This window comes from Fulmarus glacialis, unplaced genomic scaffold (genome assembly GCF_000690835.1).
Source record: "Fulmarus glacialis isolate BGI_N327 unplaced genomic scaffold, ASM69083v1 scaffold2603, whole genome shotgun sequence".
NCBI lineage: Eukaryota > Metazoa > Chordata > Aves > Procellariiformes > Procellariidae > Fulmarus > Fulmarus glacialis.
The window spans coordinates 135,689-155,448 of record NW_009203438.1 but is presented as its reverse complement, the minus strand read 5'-3'; the positions used below and the strand labels follow the sequence as shown (position 1 = coordinate 155,448).

The following is a 19,760-nucleotide window of genomic DNA, read 5'->3' as shown; positions in this document are numbered from 1 at the left end:
ACAACAGTGGGTGGGTGGGGGGGGGGGGGAATCTTATAAGCTCTAATTATAGTCTTAAAAAATGTTAATTTCACAAAACATTAATTGTGGTCTTAAACTGATTATAGAGGTATAGCTTGGTTCACTCCAACCTGAAAGAGGTTGAAAAGTATTTTTCAGTTTATGTCTCTAATTTTCACCACTTCAGCACAAATATTAATTATCCTTCCATAAGGATGCCACATCTTCTGTGTTCATTTTGTGGCATTGTACACAGCATACTAAACTTTACTGGAAGAAAATGCTCCAGCGTTCATCGTGAGGGGTCCCTGTGGCAAACACCCTATTTCACAGAGAAAACAGGGAGGGTACTTGCAGTCAGGATATATTTTGCTGTGTTTGAATTCAGAGGGCTTGAAAAGGCTGAGGATGGTTCGCTGTTACATAAACAGAATTCAAATGCTGCTTTCAGCATCTGGAGCCTGTCTTGAATGTGCAATGAAGCAAGCAGGAACAAGGCTCCAAGGCTGTCCGAGAACACTCTACAGCCATCCTATAAGAAAGATTTTGTGGTTCAAATCCTGTCTTTTGCACAAAACAGAAGATGGGCGCATGCTGGAGTTCCTGCCTATGGGTCACCCTCTTCCTTCTTAGACTGGGGAAACTGGGTATATAGGAAAACACATCTGTAATTGCAAACTGCAGCAGATAATCACCGCTGTCTCAGACTTGCTCCCTTGCTCTGTTTGCATAGGTTTCTCTCCTGCCTCCTGTAGGTAGTTGGGGATTAATCTGGCCTCCATGATTGATTTTTCTCCCCAGGAGCAGGAACCAAATACCTCAAGAAAATGTTGGTTTTGGAACAGCCTTTGCCTCATAGGTCATAGACTCAGCTGTAGCCCTTGGCAATATACAGGAGTAAGAGTCTTCATTACTTTCTAATATTGGGTGGCTTTGGGTGACTTGCACAGCATTGGCACGGCAAAGCCCAGCTTGAAGATTTGTCCTTTTGATAGCCATTCCAGGCCCCTTTGACAGCAGTCTCTGCAGGGACATCGGTAATGAAATACAATTCTGTTCTCTTCTAATGGGATTGGAGGTTTATGGACAGGGTCTTGTGTGAGGGGACTGGCTTCCTTTGCTGTTGTACATGCTAAATCCAGCTGTGTGTAAGAAAGGGAACACAGTCACACTGCTGCATTATCATAAAAGCATCCTTTAAAAGGGTGTGTTTTCACCCTTTCAAAATACACTATTGAAAGATAATTAATGAGAAGAATAAGTAGAGGAGAAAGAACCATTAGTGTGAAATCCAGTGAACGCTGGTAAAATGAAAAGAATATTAAATTCAGATTTGCTAATGCTCCTAAATGAGTCCTGTGTACAAAGACGTTACTGTTACCTGCCAGCGTTTTTATTTAATTAAATGTAAAAGATTGATTATGCATGTAATTTCAATTGTTTTAAAAAGCTAAAGTGGATTAGGGATCCGATTATTGTATTTGGTAGTATATGTTTACAAAAAATCTGTGTGTTGGTTCAAATAAGGGCAGAATGAAAACTGTCTGAACCTTCACACACAGTTTAACTGGATCCTCATGATTGTGCTGAGGCTTATAAACATCTGGGTGATATGGCTCTGCTGCATTTTTTTAATTCCTGTTCAGCCCAAATCCAGGAAAACCTGGAGGCACTGCATGAAAGCATACTATTTTGTGATCCCCATGCAGCAAATAGCACTTTGAAGGCAATCAGAAATGTCGGATGCTTAGTCTACAGCAAGCAGTCAATTTTAAAGATTCTTCTGCTCAGTATGTCCACAGGAAAGGGAGTGCTCTGGCTCTTAGTAGCACACTGGAGGTCTTGACTTAAGAGTTAGGCTTGCAGTGGTCTCAGATTTAAAATGGAATCTCTTGCTTTGTTCCAGTTTTCTCCACCTCAGTTTTTTCATCTGGAAAATGGACCTTGTAGGTCTTCAGATATATACCTTATAGAACTGGTAAAGTCCATTGACAGCTGTAGCCAGAATATACTGAAAAATGAAAATTACTTTTTTGTTACGGAGATGTGTATGGTTAAGCTGTTTGCAGGAGATACTGCAAAATAGTTTAGACCAAAGATTTATCATTTACATTAAACATGTTTTAGGAAAAGACATTATTCTTTCACTTTCAATGAAACCAAATATTCCTGTACAGTGTTATGAAGTAAAGCTCAACAGAACAGAACTACAATTGCTCAGAATCAGTCAGTGAAATCGATTGTTATTGGAAAGTGAAATTAGCTGGTTGGCTTTCACTGCCCAAACTGAATGAAATTCAAGGGTAAATGCCATTAGCAATAAGTGGGGACTCCTTCTGTATTCTGTTCAGATATTTAAGAAAGCTGTTGTCAAAAAAAATAATGAATGTCCTCATTTTGTTTGCTCTTCTCTAGATGGATCAAATGGTCTTTTGGCATATGTTGTGGTTAGTATACCAGCACTAAAATTTAGACACACACATGTACGCACGTGTATGTGTGTGTGTACCTAAAGGTCCAGTTTCTACACAGAGCAACCTAGTGTTAAAGTATCTAGTATATGTTTTTATAGAGTGTAAAAGTAACACATTTAGCACTGTGTAATGACTAAGTAAGTGTTGCCTCTGCACTGATGGAAATATTTGATACTGCAGTGTATTAGAAGTGTTCATAGACTTTGTGGTTGGGAAATATGATTTCTAGAATAAAAAAATCACTTGGGATAAAATGTAATCTTTAGTGGGTTTTCATGATTACTTTTTATTGTGATGCTCTAAATGAAGTGTATAAAATATATCATTTGGACTCAGATAAGAATATTTTGGTTTGTTTCACAATGCAAGTTAGCTAAATGTTGAGCTATATTTTCGTATAATTATGTGCGACCTTTCATGAGAATACACATTCCCTTTCTCTGCTCTATGCTACGTTCAGACAAAACTCCTTCCATAGCTGAATCCCTTGTCAAATTGTGGATGCATGATAGGAGGAGATATAGTATAGCTGGAGAAGGGAGTATGGGAATATCAGGCACTGAACTATGGCAGCAGCACAACAGGAAGGTGTAGGTTAATGTCAAAGCTGCTTGAAAACAAAATTTTGTAAGTGGCTTCAGCAGTCCCAAACTATTGGGTGTGATAGATTTTTGAATGAGGTATACCAACTGTACTGGATATTTTGCATTTTAATCTTTGGGATGAAACAAATGTTAGAATCTGAGGATTTCACATGGGATGGACATAATGCACTGGTTGGAGCTCTCAGTAACAGTGTCTAGAGATAGATTTGATGATATACACATTAAAAAACACAGGTGTCTCTGTATATATGTGTATGATATAAACACGTGCACATTTGTTCAATTCATTTTCTCATCACTGCTGATATTTTCTCATAGACCCTTCCTAAAATCCTGGATGAAGTGGCCCCTGCATTTGTCATGAACAGCTGCAGCTTCCTGGTGGAGAAGTCCCGGGAGTCGACGGCCCGGGTGGTGGTATGGAAGGAAATGGGTGTATTGAGGAGCTACACTATGGAAAGCACATACTGCGGCTGCAGCCACGGACTCTACAAAGTGAGTAAATCTTTCAAAGAACCTGTGCCACCCTTCTCCTAATGCACGTCTCATGAGCTTGGAAGGGTAAAGTGGAGGAGACAACCATTGTCTTGATGCTTAGCATTGTCTGCTCTCTCCAGACCCATTTAGTGATGCTTCTGAGTTTCTCCTCAGTGAAATCTTTCCATGATTCCTCACTCTTTTACCTTCCATGCCAGGAAAGTAGAGTCCTTGCTCTGAGGTTTCATTCAGCAGTGAAATAAAAAGAAACTCCCATCTGGAGCCAAAAGCATTGAGCTGAAGGAAGGAGTGTTTTTGAGATGATACAGTGCACTTATCCTTAAAAGGGCATTCACAGTGTTGTAAAAAATGTGTTGGCAGGTCATATGGACATCTTTGAGGCTAGTTCTAAGGTAATTAACTTGATTACTAGTGGCACCAAGCTCTTTGGCTCAGGCTAGCTACCTGAGCATTCACCTGGCTAAATTTAAGAGCCTGCACTGAGAATCCTGCATTTGGAGTTGCCTGTTACTGACAGCCAAAAGTAGCTGATCTAAGGCTAGCTTTGACAGCTGTCCATGAGCTCAAGGTATGCCTGTGACTGTGATCTAGACAGACCTGAATTCCACATCAAATAAGGTTTCAGTCTTGGTAGGAAGGGCTGTACTCGTACGGAATGCATCGGAGACAACAGTCTATGAGATCTCCTGGCACCTTTTAAGTACACAGGATGAACTCTGGTAATTGCATTTGAGTGATCATAATTCTCCATTCACTCAAATGGGGTGAGTTCTTTCTCTTGTTCCTTTCCCAAGCCCGTTGCTTTCTTTGAAAGGCTTCCGTGTTCCACCTCATTTCTCCCACTAGGGAGCAATCCTTATCTATACAGCATTAATGAGCAGTTAAGGATCCTAAAAGACCCTTAAGGAAAGAGCCATTATTACAAATAACAATTAATTAATAAGACATTCAAATGATTATCTTTGGAAGCTCTATACTAATCCTTTTACCTCTCTGCAGAATGTAGCCAGGAAGTACTCGGCTGCTGTTTTAACCATGCCCTACTATACACACATCAATTCCAAGACAGGAAAGGCAGAAGAAAAAAAACGGCAGACAGTTTAAAGAAAGAGAATGTAATTGCCCTGGGCATTACATCTAACACTCGCTACTCCTGAGAAGTGTTAATGGTTTTTTAATAGGCACCACAGGTCAAGACAGCAGTTTTGAATCTTTTTAGGCAGTGGGGGAAAATCTACCTCGACTGAAGTCAATGACAAAACTCCTAGTTATCTCCGTAGAGGAGGATTTCGTTCATTTCCTGGATAACCACAGTAAGACCTAAAAAAGTGACACATCAGATTGTATCAATGACGATTTGTCCTCCTTCTCCTTCAGCATCTTTGAGGTCTTTAACCCAAATTTGCTTAATTTGTGCCATTAGATGCTTGAAAGAGTAGGAAGAGAACGTTAAATGCCACATTCGGATGTTGCATTTAGGCACTGTGCCATCCACAGGGCCCATATATTGTATAGCAGGGGCACCGAAAACAAGCAGAAAGACCTAATGCGGATGGTTCCGGATTCTTTTTTTAAAGAAAGCCTTTAAAATGTGTGAAATTATTTTCTATCTTCTTTCTTGTCCTCTTTTTCATCACTGATCAGGACCACAGGCAGTCACTGAGGACAAGAGCAAGTTGACATATGAGGGCTTGTCACTGGTGACAGAATCTAATGTTCTAATGGCCCATAAGGAAGTCTGTAAGCTATAAAGCAGTTCTGAAATTTCCATTCCAAGCACCCTGAAAAGCTGAGTCCCAGCTGGATCATTGGGTTATTTTCATGAGGTCACGTATTCTTTTTTTTTTGCCTTTGGGTTTTTTTGGGGTTTTTTTTTTTTTTTTTTTTTTTCTTTGTTTAGGATTATCATTCATCTCAAAGATGGAAGATACACAAATATTCCCATGAGGGGGCATTTCTTCACCATTTCTTCATCATAAGGATAATACAAACACTTTTTGCAGTTTTTCTGGTTCAGGCAGCTTTACAATATTTCCACTCATTTTTTCCAAGTACACTAAGTACCCAACTTGTTAGTATCAAAATGGAATATAATTTCTTATGTTGACATTTATGCTGAGCTGCATATAAATACATAAACTATCTCTTTCAAATAATTGATATTAATAGGTTATTTCCTCTTCCTTTTTGCGGTCTTTAGAGTTGGTTCTTGCTTGCTTGTTTGCTTGTTCTTACAAGTGGATTATTTAGGGTACGGACTTGACGGGCTGCCGTGAAGATTTTGTTGCATAATACCATTTAATACTCAGCTTCCATCTATCAAGCCAAAACTACTTCATTAGTATCTGGAAGCCCTGAAATTATTCCTGTAAACTGGAGATTAATCACATAAGAGGTCATGTTCTTCTAGAGACTTCAGCCTGAGTTCTTCGCTCTTGGACACTCAAGTTGATGTGTGTGTAATGAATACACTGAGACTAATGCTCAGGCAGGAGATGTCAGCATCCTATATTTAGAGCTTTCTGGTATTTGGATTAGTAGATTTGTGTTTAACTGTGAATAGAATCAGTTTCCTAATTGCATAGTGATCATCTCCCTGTAGGGATATATCCAGAATCTCCCCTGGACAAGCATGCCCTTATGTTTTTGATATTTTTATACCTTGAAGTACAGTACAAACAGCAGCTAGGATTTAAAACATCTCATTATATGCAGCAGAGGCTCCCAAGACGAGCATCCTTCAGTGAATCAGGCGGTCAAACTTGTAATAGAGCTCAGCAGACCTGGATCCTGGTCTTTAGCTTTCTTCCTGCTTGTAAGTGATGAAAGTAACTCATTCAAGTAGCTGCTTTGCTGGCTGTAAGCACAGATACAGTGCTTGGAGTTGCACAGAGATATCTGATAGGGATTGTGCAAAGGATTTAGGAAAAGCAAGAAAGCCTTATAGGGGCTGCAAGAGGTTAAAATATTAATTGCACGAGGCTGGTAAGCGTGCCCCCTCTCACCACAGAGCAATGTGGAGGAAGGGCTGAGGTGAACCAGAATGTAGTTTTTCTGATAGAGTCCAGAAAAGATGCTGCTAGAGCTTTTCCAAGGAACCTGTGTGGCCTCTCTTGGCTTGAAATTTTTAGCCTTCATTTTTAAAAGAGTTTAGTGAGTGAAAGATAGGGCAGGAATTTGGTACTATTGATATGTAAATGAGAAAGAATATGACCCCAGCCTCGTTTAAAAGTAATTTGATTTCAAATGGAGAGAAGGGGGAAATGAGAGGAGAAAAGAGATGGTGTGTCTCTGTCGAATCTCCTGTCTGCGTGATCAATGGAAACACAATAAGCCAACTACCCTTAAGGAAGCGAAACATAAAACTAAAGAAACTATTGATCTTATCTAAGGTTTTGTTCAACTAAGGAAAAAGAAAAGAAGGGGAAAAAATATCTGAACTCTTTTTCATTTTGTCTGAATTGCCCAATTCAGTCTTAGAGGAGAAGTGTCTCCATTTGAAAGTTGCTAAAAACAAAGCAGCCAATTTCCACAGGGAATTCTCCCTCCTGCTTCTGCCAGTTTACAGCTCTATGGTCAAAACAGAAAACAATTAAAAAAAAAAAAAAAAAAAAAAGAAACTGCTTATCATTTTTTTTCTCACGTGAAGGCAGTCTGCATTTTTTCCTCATTGGAGCTTTTACCCCTCCAGCTCACCATGTGATTTTTTATTGCTGCCTCCCTTTTGTGGGATGTAGAGGCCCTTCTCATCTTTGGTTTTTAAAAGACTGAATGCAAGGCTGTACTGTAGGAAGTTCTACTACGTACAAGTACAATCATGGCCCCAAAAGAATCAAATCTCCAGTGACATGTATTGACATTTTCCTGAGTTTCTTGTGTGATTAATTTTTAAACTTCCATATGTCTTTGCTGTTACCATGTTCCATCATATTACACTGTTTCATGATTCTCTTGATTCCTTGTTACCTGGCTTACTAATTAAGACCCTTCTGTAGCTTATTGCACTGTGCTGTTCCATTCATTACTGCACCTATCATCCTTCAAGTTAATATCTTTTGTGCCATGGTATACAGCTGAGTTCCAAACTATATGTCTTGATAATATAGCGAATCTCAAAAATTCAGCTTCGTGCTCTGTGAGTACATGCTATCTTGGAAAAGCATTTTGCTTGGCATGTTGTTCCTGGTGGAGGAGATGTAGTATTAACAGAAATAGATATTAACTTCTTGCTTCGGAGGGATTATAAACAACAAGGAGTAACAAATAAGTTTTTAAATTATTACAGATATCTTGTCAGTGCCCTTTGAAGGAGATTTTACTAGTGATATGGATCTCTCTTTGAAGAAAGCTTTTGGGATAGCTGAGGAATTTTTTTTTTTTTTTCTGTCCAGTCTAATGCGTCTAAGTCAGAGGAATTAAACACTCCGAATTTTCTCATCAGATTGATTAGGAGAAAGAGCCATCCTTTGCAGAGACACTAGAAGCAGAGAGATCAGCACCAAGCTGTGTGGCCATACAGTTCATAAGACTTTCTTGATAGTCTCTCAAAATGTCTTTGTTGAATAAAGTCATGAGAGTTAGTCTAATTGAAGATCTGGTATTATCCATCCCCTTTAACCTGGCTAGCATGGGTCGAATAATTTAAAATGAGTGATGAACCAGTGATTTACCATGGAAGTGTGGCTGAACTAAAGCAATAAGCCAAGATGAAAGCCTTTCCTCTTTCTGCTCTTTCAGAGGTGGACTTCTCTGGTTTGACCTGTTTCTGCCCAAATTAGCCAAATTGTTACCAATGTATGATTTGTCCATTGAATTACAGAACTATTTATTTATCGTTATCTGTAGGCAATGAAATATTTTCTTCATCCTTCTTACTACTGAAGATTACTTACCAAATTTCTGTGAGAAATTTTTGTGTATGATTTATTCAAAAAGAGTTTAGTACAGTTAATAGTCAGAAATTGAGTTGTGTTGATGGAGTTTGCAGGTCACATGATACCGCTTCTGTTCTCCAGTAAGATGTATATTGTTCTTGTAATTGGAAGTCTGGTACACAAACTTAAAAATAATTTTAATTTGGCCTCTTGCCAGTATTCAGCCACTGACAAAAATTGTTTCAGCAATGTTCTTGCCATAAAGCATATTTGATAAGTACTTGCAGAAAGGAAAATTAACGAAATAGGACATATTCTATGCTTTCTGGTGTACGTTTCTGGAAAATGTTTACATCATCTTTGCAAGTCTGACAGACTTTTCCTCATTTCTGATTTCTTTTGTCCACCAGAGCTTACACTTTTCCTAAGTATGGGTACATCTCAAAAGCATTCAAAAGTTTCTTTTCAAAAAAATCATCTCTAAAATGTGTGTGTTTAGCTGACCCTCTGTGCTCTGGGGATCTCATTCAAAAGCAGATGCTGAGAATAAGAAAGAATGATTTTCTTTCTGATAGTTCTCCTTCCAGTTCTGGTCCAAAGTGGCTCAAATTTGAAGCAGCTGTAACAGCAAGGAAAGTATAGGAAAAAAAAATGTTATCTAATAGTAATCTAAGGACTGAAGGTTCAGATTAAGGGTTTTGTTTGTTCTGTTTCCTTAAGTTGTTACCCAAGGCAAAAGTTTGCATCCTATTTGCTTTATTTTCCTGCTTCTTTTATTTCCACCAAACCCTTGCACTAATTGATCGATGATTCAATTTGTAAGATATTTTAATTGTACCTTTTAGGCTTGTGGGCCTCACTTCATAAAACTATCGTAAGGGTTAATGGCATTTAGGAAGTGGGGAAAGAAGAGAGAAAGGGTTTCTGAGCAAACAAATCAGGAGATAGTGGGTCTTTGTCTTCCTTGGAGACTTGTAGATTCTTATATGAACTGCTGCAGGATTTTCCCTCACTAGGTGTTTTTTATTGGTTTGTTTGTTTGTTTTAATTATTTGACAGAATGCCAAGTAAGAAAACACATGCTTAACTGTGCTCAGATCTGTTTGGTTTGTGCCACATTAAACAATAGGAGTTTGAAGGTGTGCTGACTTTGGCGCTCTCAGATTGTTTGGAAAAGCAAATCACAGAAGTGGGAGAACTTTGTAGGGATTCTTTGGCCCTTATATCTCCAAGAAAACTGGATTTTGTCAGTAGGACTATCCTGGCTGGTCTCATCTTTCTTGATGGGTAATAAGACAGTTGTATTAAGGCAAGCGTCACCAAAACCATATGAGATGTAACTATCATCTCTGTTTGTAAGAGTCATGGGTGTTATTGCTATTTACTGATTTTTTGTTGAAGGTGCTCAGTATAGTCAGATGAGAGGGTCATTTATGTTCATTTAAAAGTCTGTAAACTTTGCAGGAAGATAATTCAGGCCTCCATGCTCTGTCTTCCCATTTCCTGATCCACTCCACAGTCAGTTTAGCCATGGTGTTTTGGAAGAGATCAATGATTGAGTAGGGTCATTTTTCTTGTCATCATTTCTGGAGAAGGCTTTTTTTCTTATTTGTTTGGGTTTTTTGGGGGCAGGGGAACAGGTTTGGGTTTTTTTTTTTTTAACCCTGTAGAGAACAAGACCCGTTTTCTGGCATTAGTGTGACTGTTTGAAGCCTTTTGCTGAGAACACTCAGCCCCTCTTCCAATGTTTGCCAAATGTAGGTGTTTTGTGTATGACTCTGGAAAAGCAATGGTCTCTTAATCCAATAGACTTGAGTTTGCTGCTGCACAAACAAACATTTTCTTAGGGTGACTGAATAATTCCTTACCTCTTTCAAGAAGTTAGTATAGGGGTACTTGCCTGCCAAATACTGTGCACTACTCCATCTGTTGAGGTGTCCCATGAATGCGGATTTTGGAAAAAGTCCTCCTTGGCACTTGCTGCAGTGGGTTTCGGCTGTCACTCAGGCCATCTGCTTTCCTCTTCCCGGGTTGAAAGATTCAAGTGTTAGAGGACTGAGGGATGTTCCATTGTGTTTGAACTCACATGGTTACTAGTAACAGGGGAGAATGTCACTTAATGGAGAAGAATGGACTCATAACTTTCTTTAGCCTCCCTGTCCCCAAAGCACTCAGGAAGCACTAAAACCCAACACAAGAATTGTCAGGGGGTACTGATCGACAGTATTTTAGTCTTTCTCATTGTTGGTGTGTACCCAAGGAATGATATATTGGAATTTTTTTTTTTTATATATATGACAAAAGATGATCACTGATGCTAGCTGGATCATGCATGAAGATACTAATTTTAATTGTTATGCTTTATTTTGATTATTTCTCCTGAGATGTTAAGCCAGCTGTACTTGCTAAGTTCAGTGGTGTTATATCAAGGTAGATTTGGCTAATTAGCTTAGGAGAGATATTCCAGAGACCCTGACAGTCTTGGAAGGAAGGAAGCGTTACTAATGCACTGGGAATAGCTTGTGAATGTGTTCCCTCCCTCTTAGACCCCGTCTGGAAGGAAACAAGTGTGCCTCTGCTAGCTCCATTACTGTGATAAAAACCAGAAGAGGCACCAGATTTCATCCTTAGTCATGTACTGGTCGATAAGTTATTCTAACTGCAGACATTTGGTTAAACAAAACGGGAAAGTCTGTACGGAAGGGCTGTCACAGTGGTGATTTTAACACACCTCAAACTGAGTTTGAGGCATCTCTAGTGGGAATGAGCCACAGGGAAGTCAGATCACAGCCTACTCCCACAGCACTAGTCTTTTAAGCTTGCTGTGTGATTCTGTTCTGAACCAAGGTTAGTACTTGTGTACCAGGGTTAGTATAGTGTAGATTAGTACTGATCTCTGGCATTTCCAGATATTTCAGTCCCAGACTTAGCTTTTGACACAGCATTTTCGCACAGGAGTGATGTATCTTTCCAGTATGGAAATGGGCAGCCCTATTAATGGTGCCAAAATATGTGGTTTATGATATTTAATTGCCAAAGCAACACAGTGATTAGGCTGAAATTACATATCTTTTGGTTTGTAGTCACATAACCTGTGTTTTCTGGTCCTGTTAGGCTATATTGAGTCAAATTAACTAGTCCTGGATAAGAACTCTCCACAGGTATCCCAGGGTGATGTTGCAGGCTGCCACAGAGCAGTCCTAGAAGCTAAGATAACTTAGGGCGCAAGAACGTTGTCCTCATGTCATTTCATGTGCATGGATGTTTCCCTAGTTTCCTCCTTCTTCCATGTAAAGACACCCCATAATATATCTGCAGAAAGAGGAGTGCTGAAGATAACATTAGCATAAAATGGAATAGACAAAAGGCTGTAGATAGAAGAACATGGGATCTTAGGTCCCATTTTAGGACCTGAGTGTCATGCAAATTACATTTCTCTGTCTTTCTTACTTAGCCATTCAGGCTAAGAAATAGGATGCAAATCATGGCTTGGCAGAAAATATAGGTGCTATATCCTAGCCCAGATTTTGTTGGTAAAAACATGTTACAAAAGGAGAAAAATATGGTCCTGAACCACAAAGAAGTGAAAAAATTGCTGGTTTCTCTGCCTTTTGGAACCAATTTCGAAGTTGACGCTAAGGGGATGTCTGCTTCTCCAGCCTCTAAGCAGAGAGCCTGGTCCAACCTGCAGTCCTTTGGCAGAAGTAGTATCTTAAATCAACTCCTTTGTCTTTGCTGTTGATAGATTATTGGGCGCTGACTGGCTGTGTAAGTGGAGAATAGGTCCCATGTTATGTGGTTAAATTACGGCACAATAAAAAATGACGACAGGGTGAGGTCATAATAGATGTGACTCCGCAAAGCTGGGAGGTATCCGGTTCTGTTGAGGTTCGGTGGACATGGCTAGCATGCAGAATAGCAAAGCGGAGCAATTGTATACCTCCTTCTCGGCCCACCCTTTTCCACCGTCATATTGTCTTAGCTCTGCTGTTTACCCCTTCTGTTTGGGACTCAGCCTTGGAGTGCTTTTTCCAACAAATCCCTGCAATCTCCTCAATTCCTTTCACTTGCTAATGATGTTAGCATTTCCTAGTTGTTAGTTCACTTTTTATTAAACCAAGGGACATAGCAATTCCTTGGGGCTGAAGAGTGGAAAGCGGGCATTATCTTGATTCCTTCCTGTCTTGAATGCTGATACACTGGGGAAAAAAGAAATCTAGATGAGTATTGGAAACAACTGATGTTTCTGCTTTGTTTATGGGATCTTTCTCCCTCAGCTGCTTTTGCACTTCCTTAGATACTTAGTTGCAACTCAGTTTTTCCATATTCCAATGTTATACTCAAGAAAGGAGGTGATAGGTACAGACTTAGAGGGGTTATTGAACAGTTTCTCTACAAAGGAAATGAGCAACAAGACTACGTAGAATCAGAAGTGCAAGTATCCTGTCGTACCCATCTTGCAGAATTAGAGAGAACAGGATTAGATGGAAGAATCTCAGGTTTTGACGTTACAGATCTGGGCAACCTCGATGCTTGAAGCAAAAAATCTATTTGCAATTGCATTTGAGGTTGCACGGAGAAGAGATTGCATTTTGTGAGGGAACAAGGTATGAATCAATGGCTGACCTCCGTATTTTCGCCCTGCTGACAAGCCACTGTTATTGTGGCCCCATTTGAAAATGAACAAAACCAGTGTACTCATGTGGAGACATAAAAACAACAAATGCTGTCACCTTGTGACTGAGGGAGTGGGTCCTTCCATGTGCTGTAAGGAGGAACAAACTCTCCTAGTATTAAAATCAATGCTGCCATGCTCAGAAGTCAAACAGTCTTTTGTAGTGCCGGAGGCTGAAAAAGACCAGCAATTTGTGGTCAGGCTAATCTCTGGGTTGTATTTATTTGGTTTATGGGTATAGCTAAGGAACTGGTTTGACTTCAGATGTGCATTTGTTAGAGCCTTAGCTATGTTCACAGTACAAATAATTAGAGCAAAAGGAAAACTACAGAAGGTGAAGCAAATGAGATGCTTAAAGATTATTTTTAATTTTCTGTTACAAATATTGTAGTGGTGTGACAAATCGGACAACTGCAGTCAAACACATGTATGTGATTTTTCTGGATGAAATGTTGCTGTTTTATTTGAAATCCACTAAGCAATCCTGAATGGCATGACCTTGAATGCCCATGGGATTTCAGTCTGCTGAAGAAAAAAACTCCTGGGAATGATAAGGGATAGAAAAGCAACATTCTTAATGAAAACTAACTGCAGTATTTCAATGGTGTCCCTTTAAAAGTCCAAATATCATTGCACATCATCCTTTCAAATTTTCTGTGGAATTACATCAGCTAGCTTTTTGATTTCTGATGTCTCTCTTGCTTGTTAATCTGGCCCCGTGTGGATTTATTGTACAAATCTATTTGGCAGCTGAAAATTGCCCTTTGATGAAGCTCCTAGTCTAATCATGAACTCCTCAGGCATGGAAAATAAGAATGGGGAGGTGGCAAAAGCACAGGCTAAAGGTGCCATGTTTGTCTTCCACTCTGCATGGATTTTTAGAAGCATCTGTATTTCAAAGTCTTTCACACACAGGATTTTCTGCAAAGATTGATTTTGCTTCTCTTAGGATCATAACATTTGCCATGCTGGATCAGACCGTTGGTCCATATAATCAGGCATCCTGCCTCATACAGAGGCTGGTTCCTCACAGCTCAGAAGAGAACAAAACCAGCCTGTAATGCACCTGATTCAATTACACTAAGACATGGAAAGGAAATAATCCTACCAGCCTGACCTGCCTCTCCTCCACTTCATACACTGCAGCATGAGGCCTGATTATCATTATCACAACCTTGAAATAATGAGTTACGTTCTCTGTGAATAATTATGGCACTTTTTCATTCCCTTTCATAGTCTTTTCTCAGACAGGGCTTCCCGCAGGAGTGAATTCCGCTAGTTGATGCCTATAATATGTATATGCTGTCCAACACTAAATGTAAGCTACATATTGAAATCTGAGCTCCATTCTTTCTCCCTTCTGTCCCTTTGCTGGTTTCTGTATAAGCTGCAATAGTTCCCAGTGTGTTTTGTCTGCCAGCTCACTATCCATGTTCACTGCCTTCCTTATGCCTCTATTATCTGCTCCCAGGTCCCCTGGTCTGGTCTCCTCTAAAATGAAATTATATGGTCTGTTCTTTCTCTCCAGTCTCAAAATCTGTAGATACATCCTGGTTCCACCCAGGTCTTGTCTCTTTGGTCGCTTTCTTTGTTTTGTTTCCAATCCAGACTTATTTTTTCATGTGTGCTAAACTCTTGTACTATGTTATCTTTCCTCCTCTTTTTTCTTTCTACCAAAAAAACTCATTTCAAATTACCCAATATACCAGGACTGACTGTTACTCCTCTGCCTTGAATGTACTAAATTCCTTCCTTATTGACAGAGTACTGATATTTCTTTTTACTTAAATCACAATATATGTGCCCTTGCCTGGTACTCTAAACATCATAAATAATACATGGATGTCTGCCAAGTGTGCCATGCGGTGGGTTTTTCCTTGAGTTAGTGTCAGGTCTTCGAGCTGGAGAAGGTGGGTATTGCATGAGCCCACAACCTGGAGAGTCTGCTTCTACCACAGCTCCTTGAGGACAATAGTAGTGTCCCTTCTACGTAGCACAGCTCCACAGCCTCCCTCCCTTTCTGTGACTTCAGTCACTGGAACCAGGTGGTAGGGGATCCCAAATCAACAGTAGCAGAGAGGCCAGCATGCTGCGCTGCATGTGTATGAGATATATGCATGTGGTGGCACATGAAGCAGTGCTCGCAAGCAGAAGTCTCAAGTCTGGACTGAAGACTTGACAAATGTTTCAGTGTCATAGTAAGAGTGAAGGAGGCTCAGTTCTCCTGCTCTTGTCTGCCATGTCAGACGCAGCCTGGCCTGTAGCAGGGAAGGCTGCAGTTTCTGGGGAAGGTATTAGGCACTGAAAACAGAATTTTAATAACAAATTCATGGAGTTTTAATGGTTGGAAGGGGTCCTTAGCTCTTCTGGTTTGACCTCTTATATATCATAAGCCTTTGGGCTTCACCAGGCAGCTTTGCACAAAGCCCGGTAAGTTGTATTTGTGTAAATAGGCTTTGTAGAAAAACATTCAGACTGGATTTGAGAACATCGCATGATTGGAAATCCATCTGGTCCCCTGGTATTTTGTTCCAGGGGTCAGTAACTGTTAAACATTATTGTTTTATTCTAATTTGAATTCATCTGCCTGCTGTTTTCAGCTGCATTCTTGTTATCTTGCTCTGCTAGTTTAGAGACACCTTCAGTAACTTGCAGTTTGTTCTCTTAAAGGTACTTGCACAATGCAACCAAGTCACCTTTCAGCTTTTTTGATAATTAATTAAACAGGCTGAATTCTTTAATAGTTTGTCTATATCAGAACATGCAGGAAAGTGCCTCTGAATTAGCTGAAGGTGCAAGTGGAAAGTCCTGTGCTAAACCACATTAAGCTACAGGTCAACACTCTGAAACAGAATTAAGGTGGCCTTAATTAAATTTGGCTTAACTCATTTCTAAAGTAAATTAAGCCAAAGTGAATTGCAAACACTCTCATTCTGAATAACTGAGCAGAAACATGTGCTTCTGTATGTGATAAACTTGTACTTGCAAAGTAAGGGTATACTTATGCCGGATGAACTCCGAAAGAGAAGTTGATATGCCTAGCAGGAGAGTTTTAGATGGAATTTGGAGTTTTATGGTTTATCTTTAGGTAAGACTCTATACTGCATGCTGCATATGGATGATGAAGAAAAAAACCTGCTGTGATCTGCCTTGGGTGTGCTATATTCCAATTTTTGTCCAAGGAAGACATTTTTGATGCATGGGCTTGCCAGATGGTGGGAGATCTACAAGTGAAGATACATGGTCTAGAAAGAGACGTTTCAGCACAGCATACAACCTGTGGAAATGCAGATATCAGGGACACTTCAGAAATCATTTGCATACATGCCATAAGCGGGGAAGGATCAGACACAAGGAAGCTGAAGATAGTAGAAATCAAAAAAAGATACTGGTTACTCATAGCCAAGAGAAGAAAGAGAATTTGGAGATGCTCAATGCTGATCTTGTGTGGTATTCTTCTCTCAGATACTCATTAAGACAGCTACTGCAATATAGAGAATTAGAAGGATATCTTTGATGAATGCTTTTTGGTGTAAAACAAAAAAACATTGAGATATTTTCAACCAAGTAGTTGTCATAAATGAGCCTCACTTACGAAAAGTGGACAGAGGAGTAAACAAAAGTGTAATGTGCCAGTGCGTTGTCTGCCTAGTGCAAAAGAATAAGATACAAAGGCAAGTTGGGATGATGCATGTTGGAAACACGTGGCAGAGAAACACATGGAACAGTATATTATAGGATTCTTCAAGGTTCTTGGTGAAAAGGAAAGACAAAAATCTTGGTGATTCTGTCAGAGAGCTTTTTAAAGTTGTAAATAAGAGAAGGAAGGAAAGATAACCATTGGTTGCATAACGGATATGAAGCAGAAGACCTTTTTTTTGAGAAGTGAGTCATGTTCCAATGGTAATGGGGATCACATGGATGAGGGACCTCTGCGCTTCGGCGGAAGAGAACTAATCTTTCACAAAGCAAAACAAAATAGCGCTGAAGCAGGGGGCAGGAAGCAAGCTCTATGAAAACAAATGCAGTTCAAACTCAGATAGCTTGTCATAAAGAAATTCAACCGGTGTGGGAAAAACTGCAGAAGGAATATATTTCTCAAATGTCTACGTACTACTGCTAAGCATCCGAGTAATGAGCAAGATCTTGCTGGTAAAGTATAATGTAATTGGCTGTACTGAAACCTGCTAGGAAAAGTACATTTTGGGTATTTCAGAATCTGGTCTACTCCCTGCTTGGGAAGGACAGAAGAGGTAGTAAGCATGTGTGGCTGGGACGGGAGGGAATGGCAGTCTGTTACACCTTCATTTACTGATAATTCAGGTCTACATATTTGCAGGTATGCTGACAAAGTCTAGGAAATGAGCCTGCTTGGCACACTGAATCAAACTAGAAAATGGGATAAGTTACCTCATAAGTACTTGCATTCAGTACACAAAAAGTAAATGCGTAGCTATGGACTTCAGTTTGGGTGAGATATACCTGAGATTTCACGTGGCAGCGGTAAATACTATTAGATTCCAAACATTACAGATGATTATTTTGTAACACAAAAGATGATGTATTCAGCGTAACTCTTATTTTGGACTGCTTTGTAAGAGGAAAGGATGAATTAATCTTTGATGTGGGAGTTTGTGGTTACCTAGACACCAGTGATCATGACCCAAATACATTTAGTATCGGGAGAGGACAGTGTTCCTATTAAAATGTGTTCATGTATATTTTTTCCTTAATAAGGACTGATTTTCCAGAGCTGAGGAAATATTATAAGTAAAGCAGACCACAAGAGGGAAAAAGTATACATAAGTATTATGAATAAAAATTGAGTCATTTTTTAAAAGGCTTTTGTTATATATCCAAAAAGGCACAGTTCTCTAATCAAGAATTGAGGACATAGTTAAAACCAATCCTGGTTTAGTAGTAGAGAGAAGGCAATAATTAGAGTGTAGAGGACAGTGAATCATAATATTGATGAAAAATCTGCATGATAGATTGATTATAGTAAGGCAGATTTCTGTTATTGCAGTCTCAGTTTCTTGTTTGTTGGCACTAATTGCTTACTAGTATTTCTGAGTGTAGTGAGTAAACAACAGTAGAGGTCATTTTACTAAATGTGGCTGATGAAAATAATCTTCTGAGAGATAATAGCATAGATTTATTGTCTCTGAACAAAGAAAACAGGGAAAATAGATACCAGCCAATGTAACGTAGGAAATGGATATAAGAAGCTAAAAAGTAAAAATTCATGGTAGTCAGTACTAAGAATAGTAAGAAAGCATTTGGTAACATAACTAGAAAATAAGCTCTAGAACACTATTATAGGAATTATTGCACTGATAACATTGTTAAACAGATATATTTATTAAAGTAGTGCCTTTAATTTGTTAGAGGTGTTTCTTTTTCCACCCGTAATGTTGTTAGTCTTTCCAGAGATTATGGTATGTTATAGCCTGGGTGTTCTTAATAATGATGACGCTAAACACTGATTATCATTCCCCTTATCACTTCTTCCTCTGGGATTTATTAGGTCACCGGACCAGGTGCAGAGGGAACACGCTGTTCCTTTTCAGGACCCTTTGTATTTGCCATGGATTGGCATCTGTAAGACATATTTATTCAGTTTGTTCCCTCTGCCCCAGAAATGGGAAATCTTCCACTCTGCTGACTGCCCACTTAGTCTTAGCAACATTTTTTTCTTTAGGGATCAGTTTTAAAGAGACCAAAGTCTTACCAGGCTGATACTAGGACTTACACGCACCTCCAAAGATGGTTTACCTCATTTTCTGTTGTCATCATCGTCACCATAGTCAACATCTCAGCACCTTTCACCTCAGGAGAGAAAAATGTCAATATATAGTTGTGGACAACAGGTGCTGTCTTTGAAACTTTCTGATACTTCAAGCCATCTTCCCATTTTGCGCTAGAGTGAAAACAACTTTTTAAAGTAACTGATCTCAGAATAGATCATTACCCCCTTTTGGGCTGAAGAAAACTCCAACGCCAGTCTGCCTGATTCAAAGCAAGGACTTAGATCAACAGATGGTTCTTTGTTGAACTTGTCCCAGCTTCTCACGTAAGAGTTGTTACATTTTGTGTAAATAACGAGATATTCCTTGAGCCAGAAAGAGACTAATTCTATAACTCAGTATCAACAGTACTCACCTAAGATGGAACAGCCCCAGCCTAAACCACTGCTCCAATTAATGTTTAATTGTTTATAGGGAAGAGAGGAGCTCAATTGGAAAGGGTGTCTTTTTTGTGGGGTTTGTTCAAAAATGTCACCCAAGAGCTGAGCTGTTCTTCCTGAGAAAAGTCACCTCTATTCTGTTATACTCCCATAAAGAAGTTTTGGCTTAGATAAAAAAAACAAGTTTTCTCAAAATGTTTCTAGCCGAATCTCTCACTGTGTCCCAGCTCATCTTGGCTTTTGGAATAAAGCAGAAAGCTTCCTTTGGGGGCGCTGGAAATAATGACTGAACTCCACAAGAAAATTGAATCAGAGATTCATACAAAGCAACAATGAGAAAGATGATTTTTAATGAGTTTGAGGAAGATATTGCAAATGTGTTTGAGAGAAGAACAGCTGTGTGCAACCAGGGCTAAAAAAGCCCAGAAATTTTGTTCATTTTACAGT

The 19,760-nt window shown here is 39.4% G+C and overlaps 1 protein-coding gene across 1 annotated transcript in view; it reads left to right on the top strand.

Annotated features, from left to right (window-relative positions):
* Positions 1-19,760, top strand: part of AGBL1 (ATP/GTP binding protein-like 1) — a 231,620-nt gene that overhangs the window by 102,673 nt on the left and 109,187 nt on the right. The window contains exon 16 of the mRNA XM_009574625.1: positions 3,398-3,574. Within this exon, the coding sequence (XP_009572920.1) occupies positions 3,398-3,574 (177 nt within the window). The remainder of the gene's footprint in view (positions 1-3,397; positions 3,575-19,760) is intronic.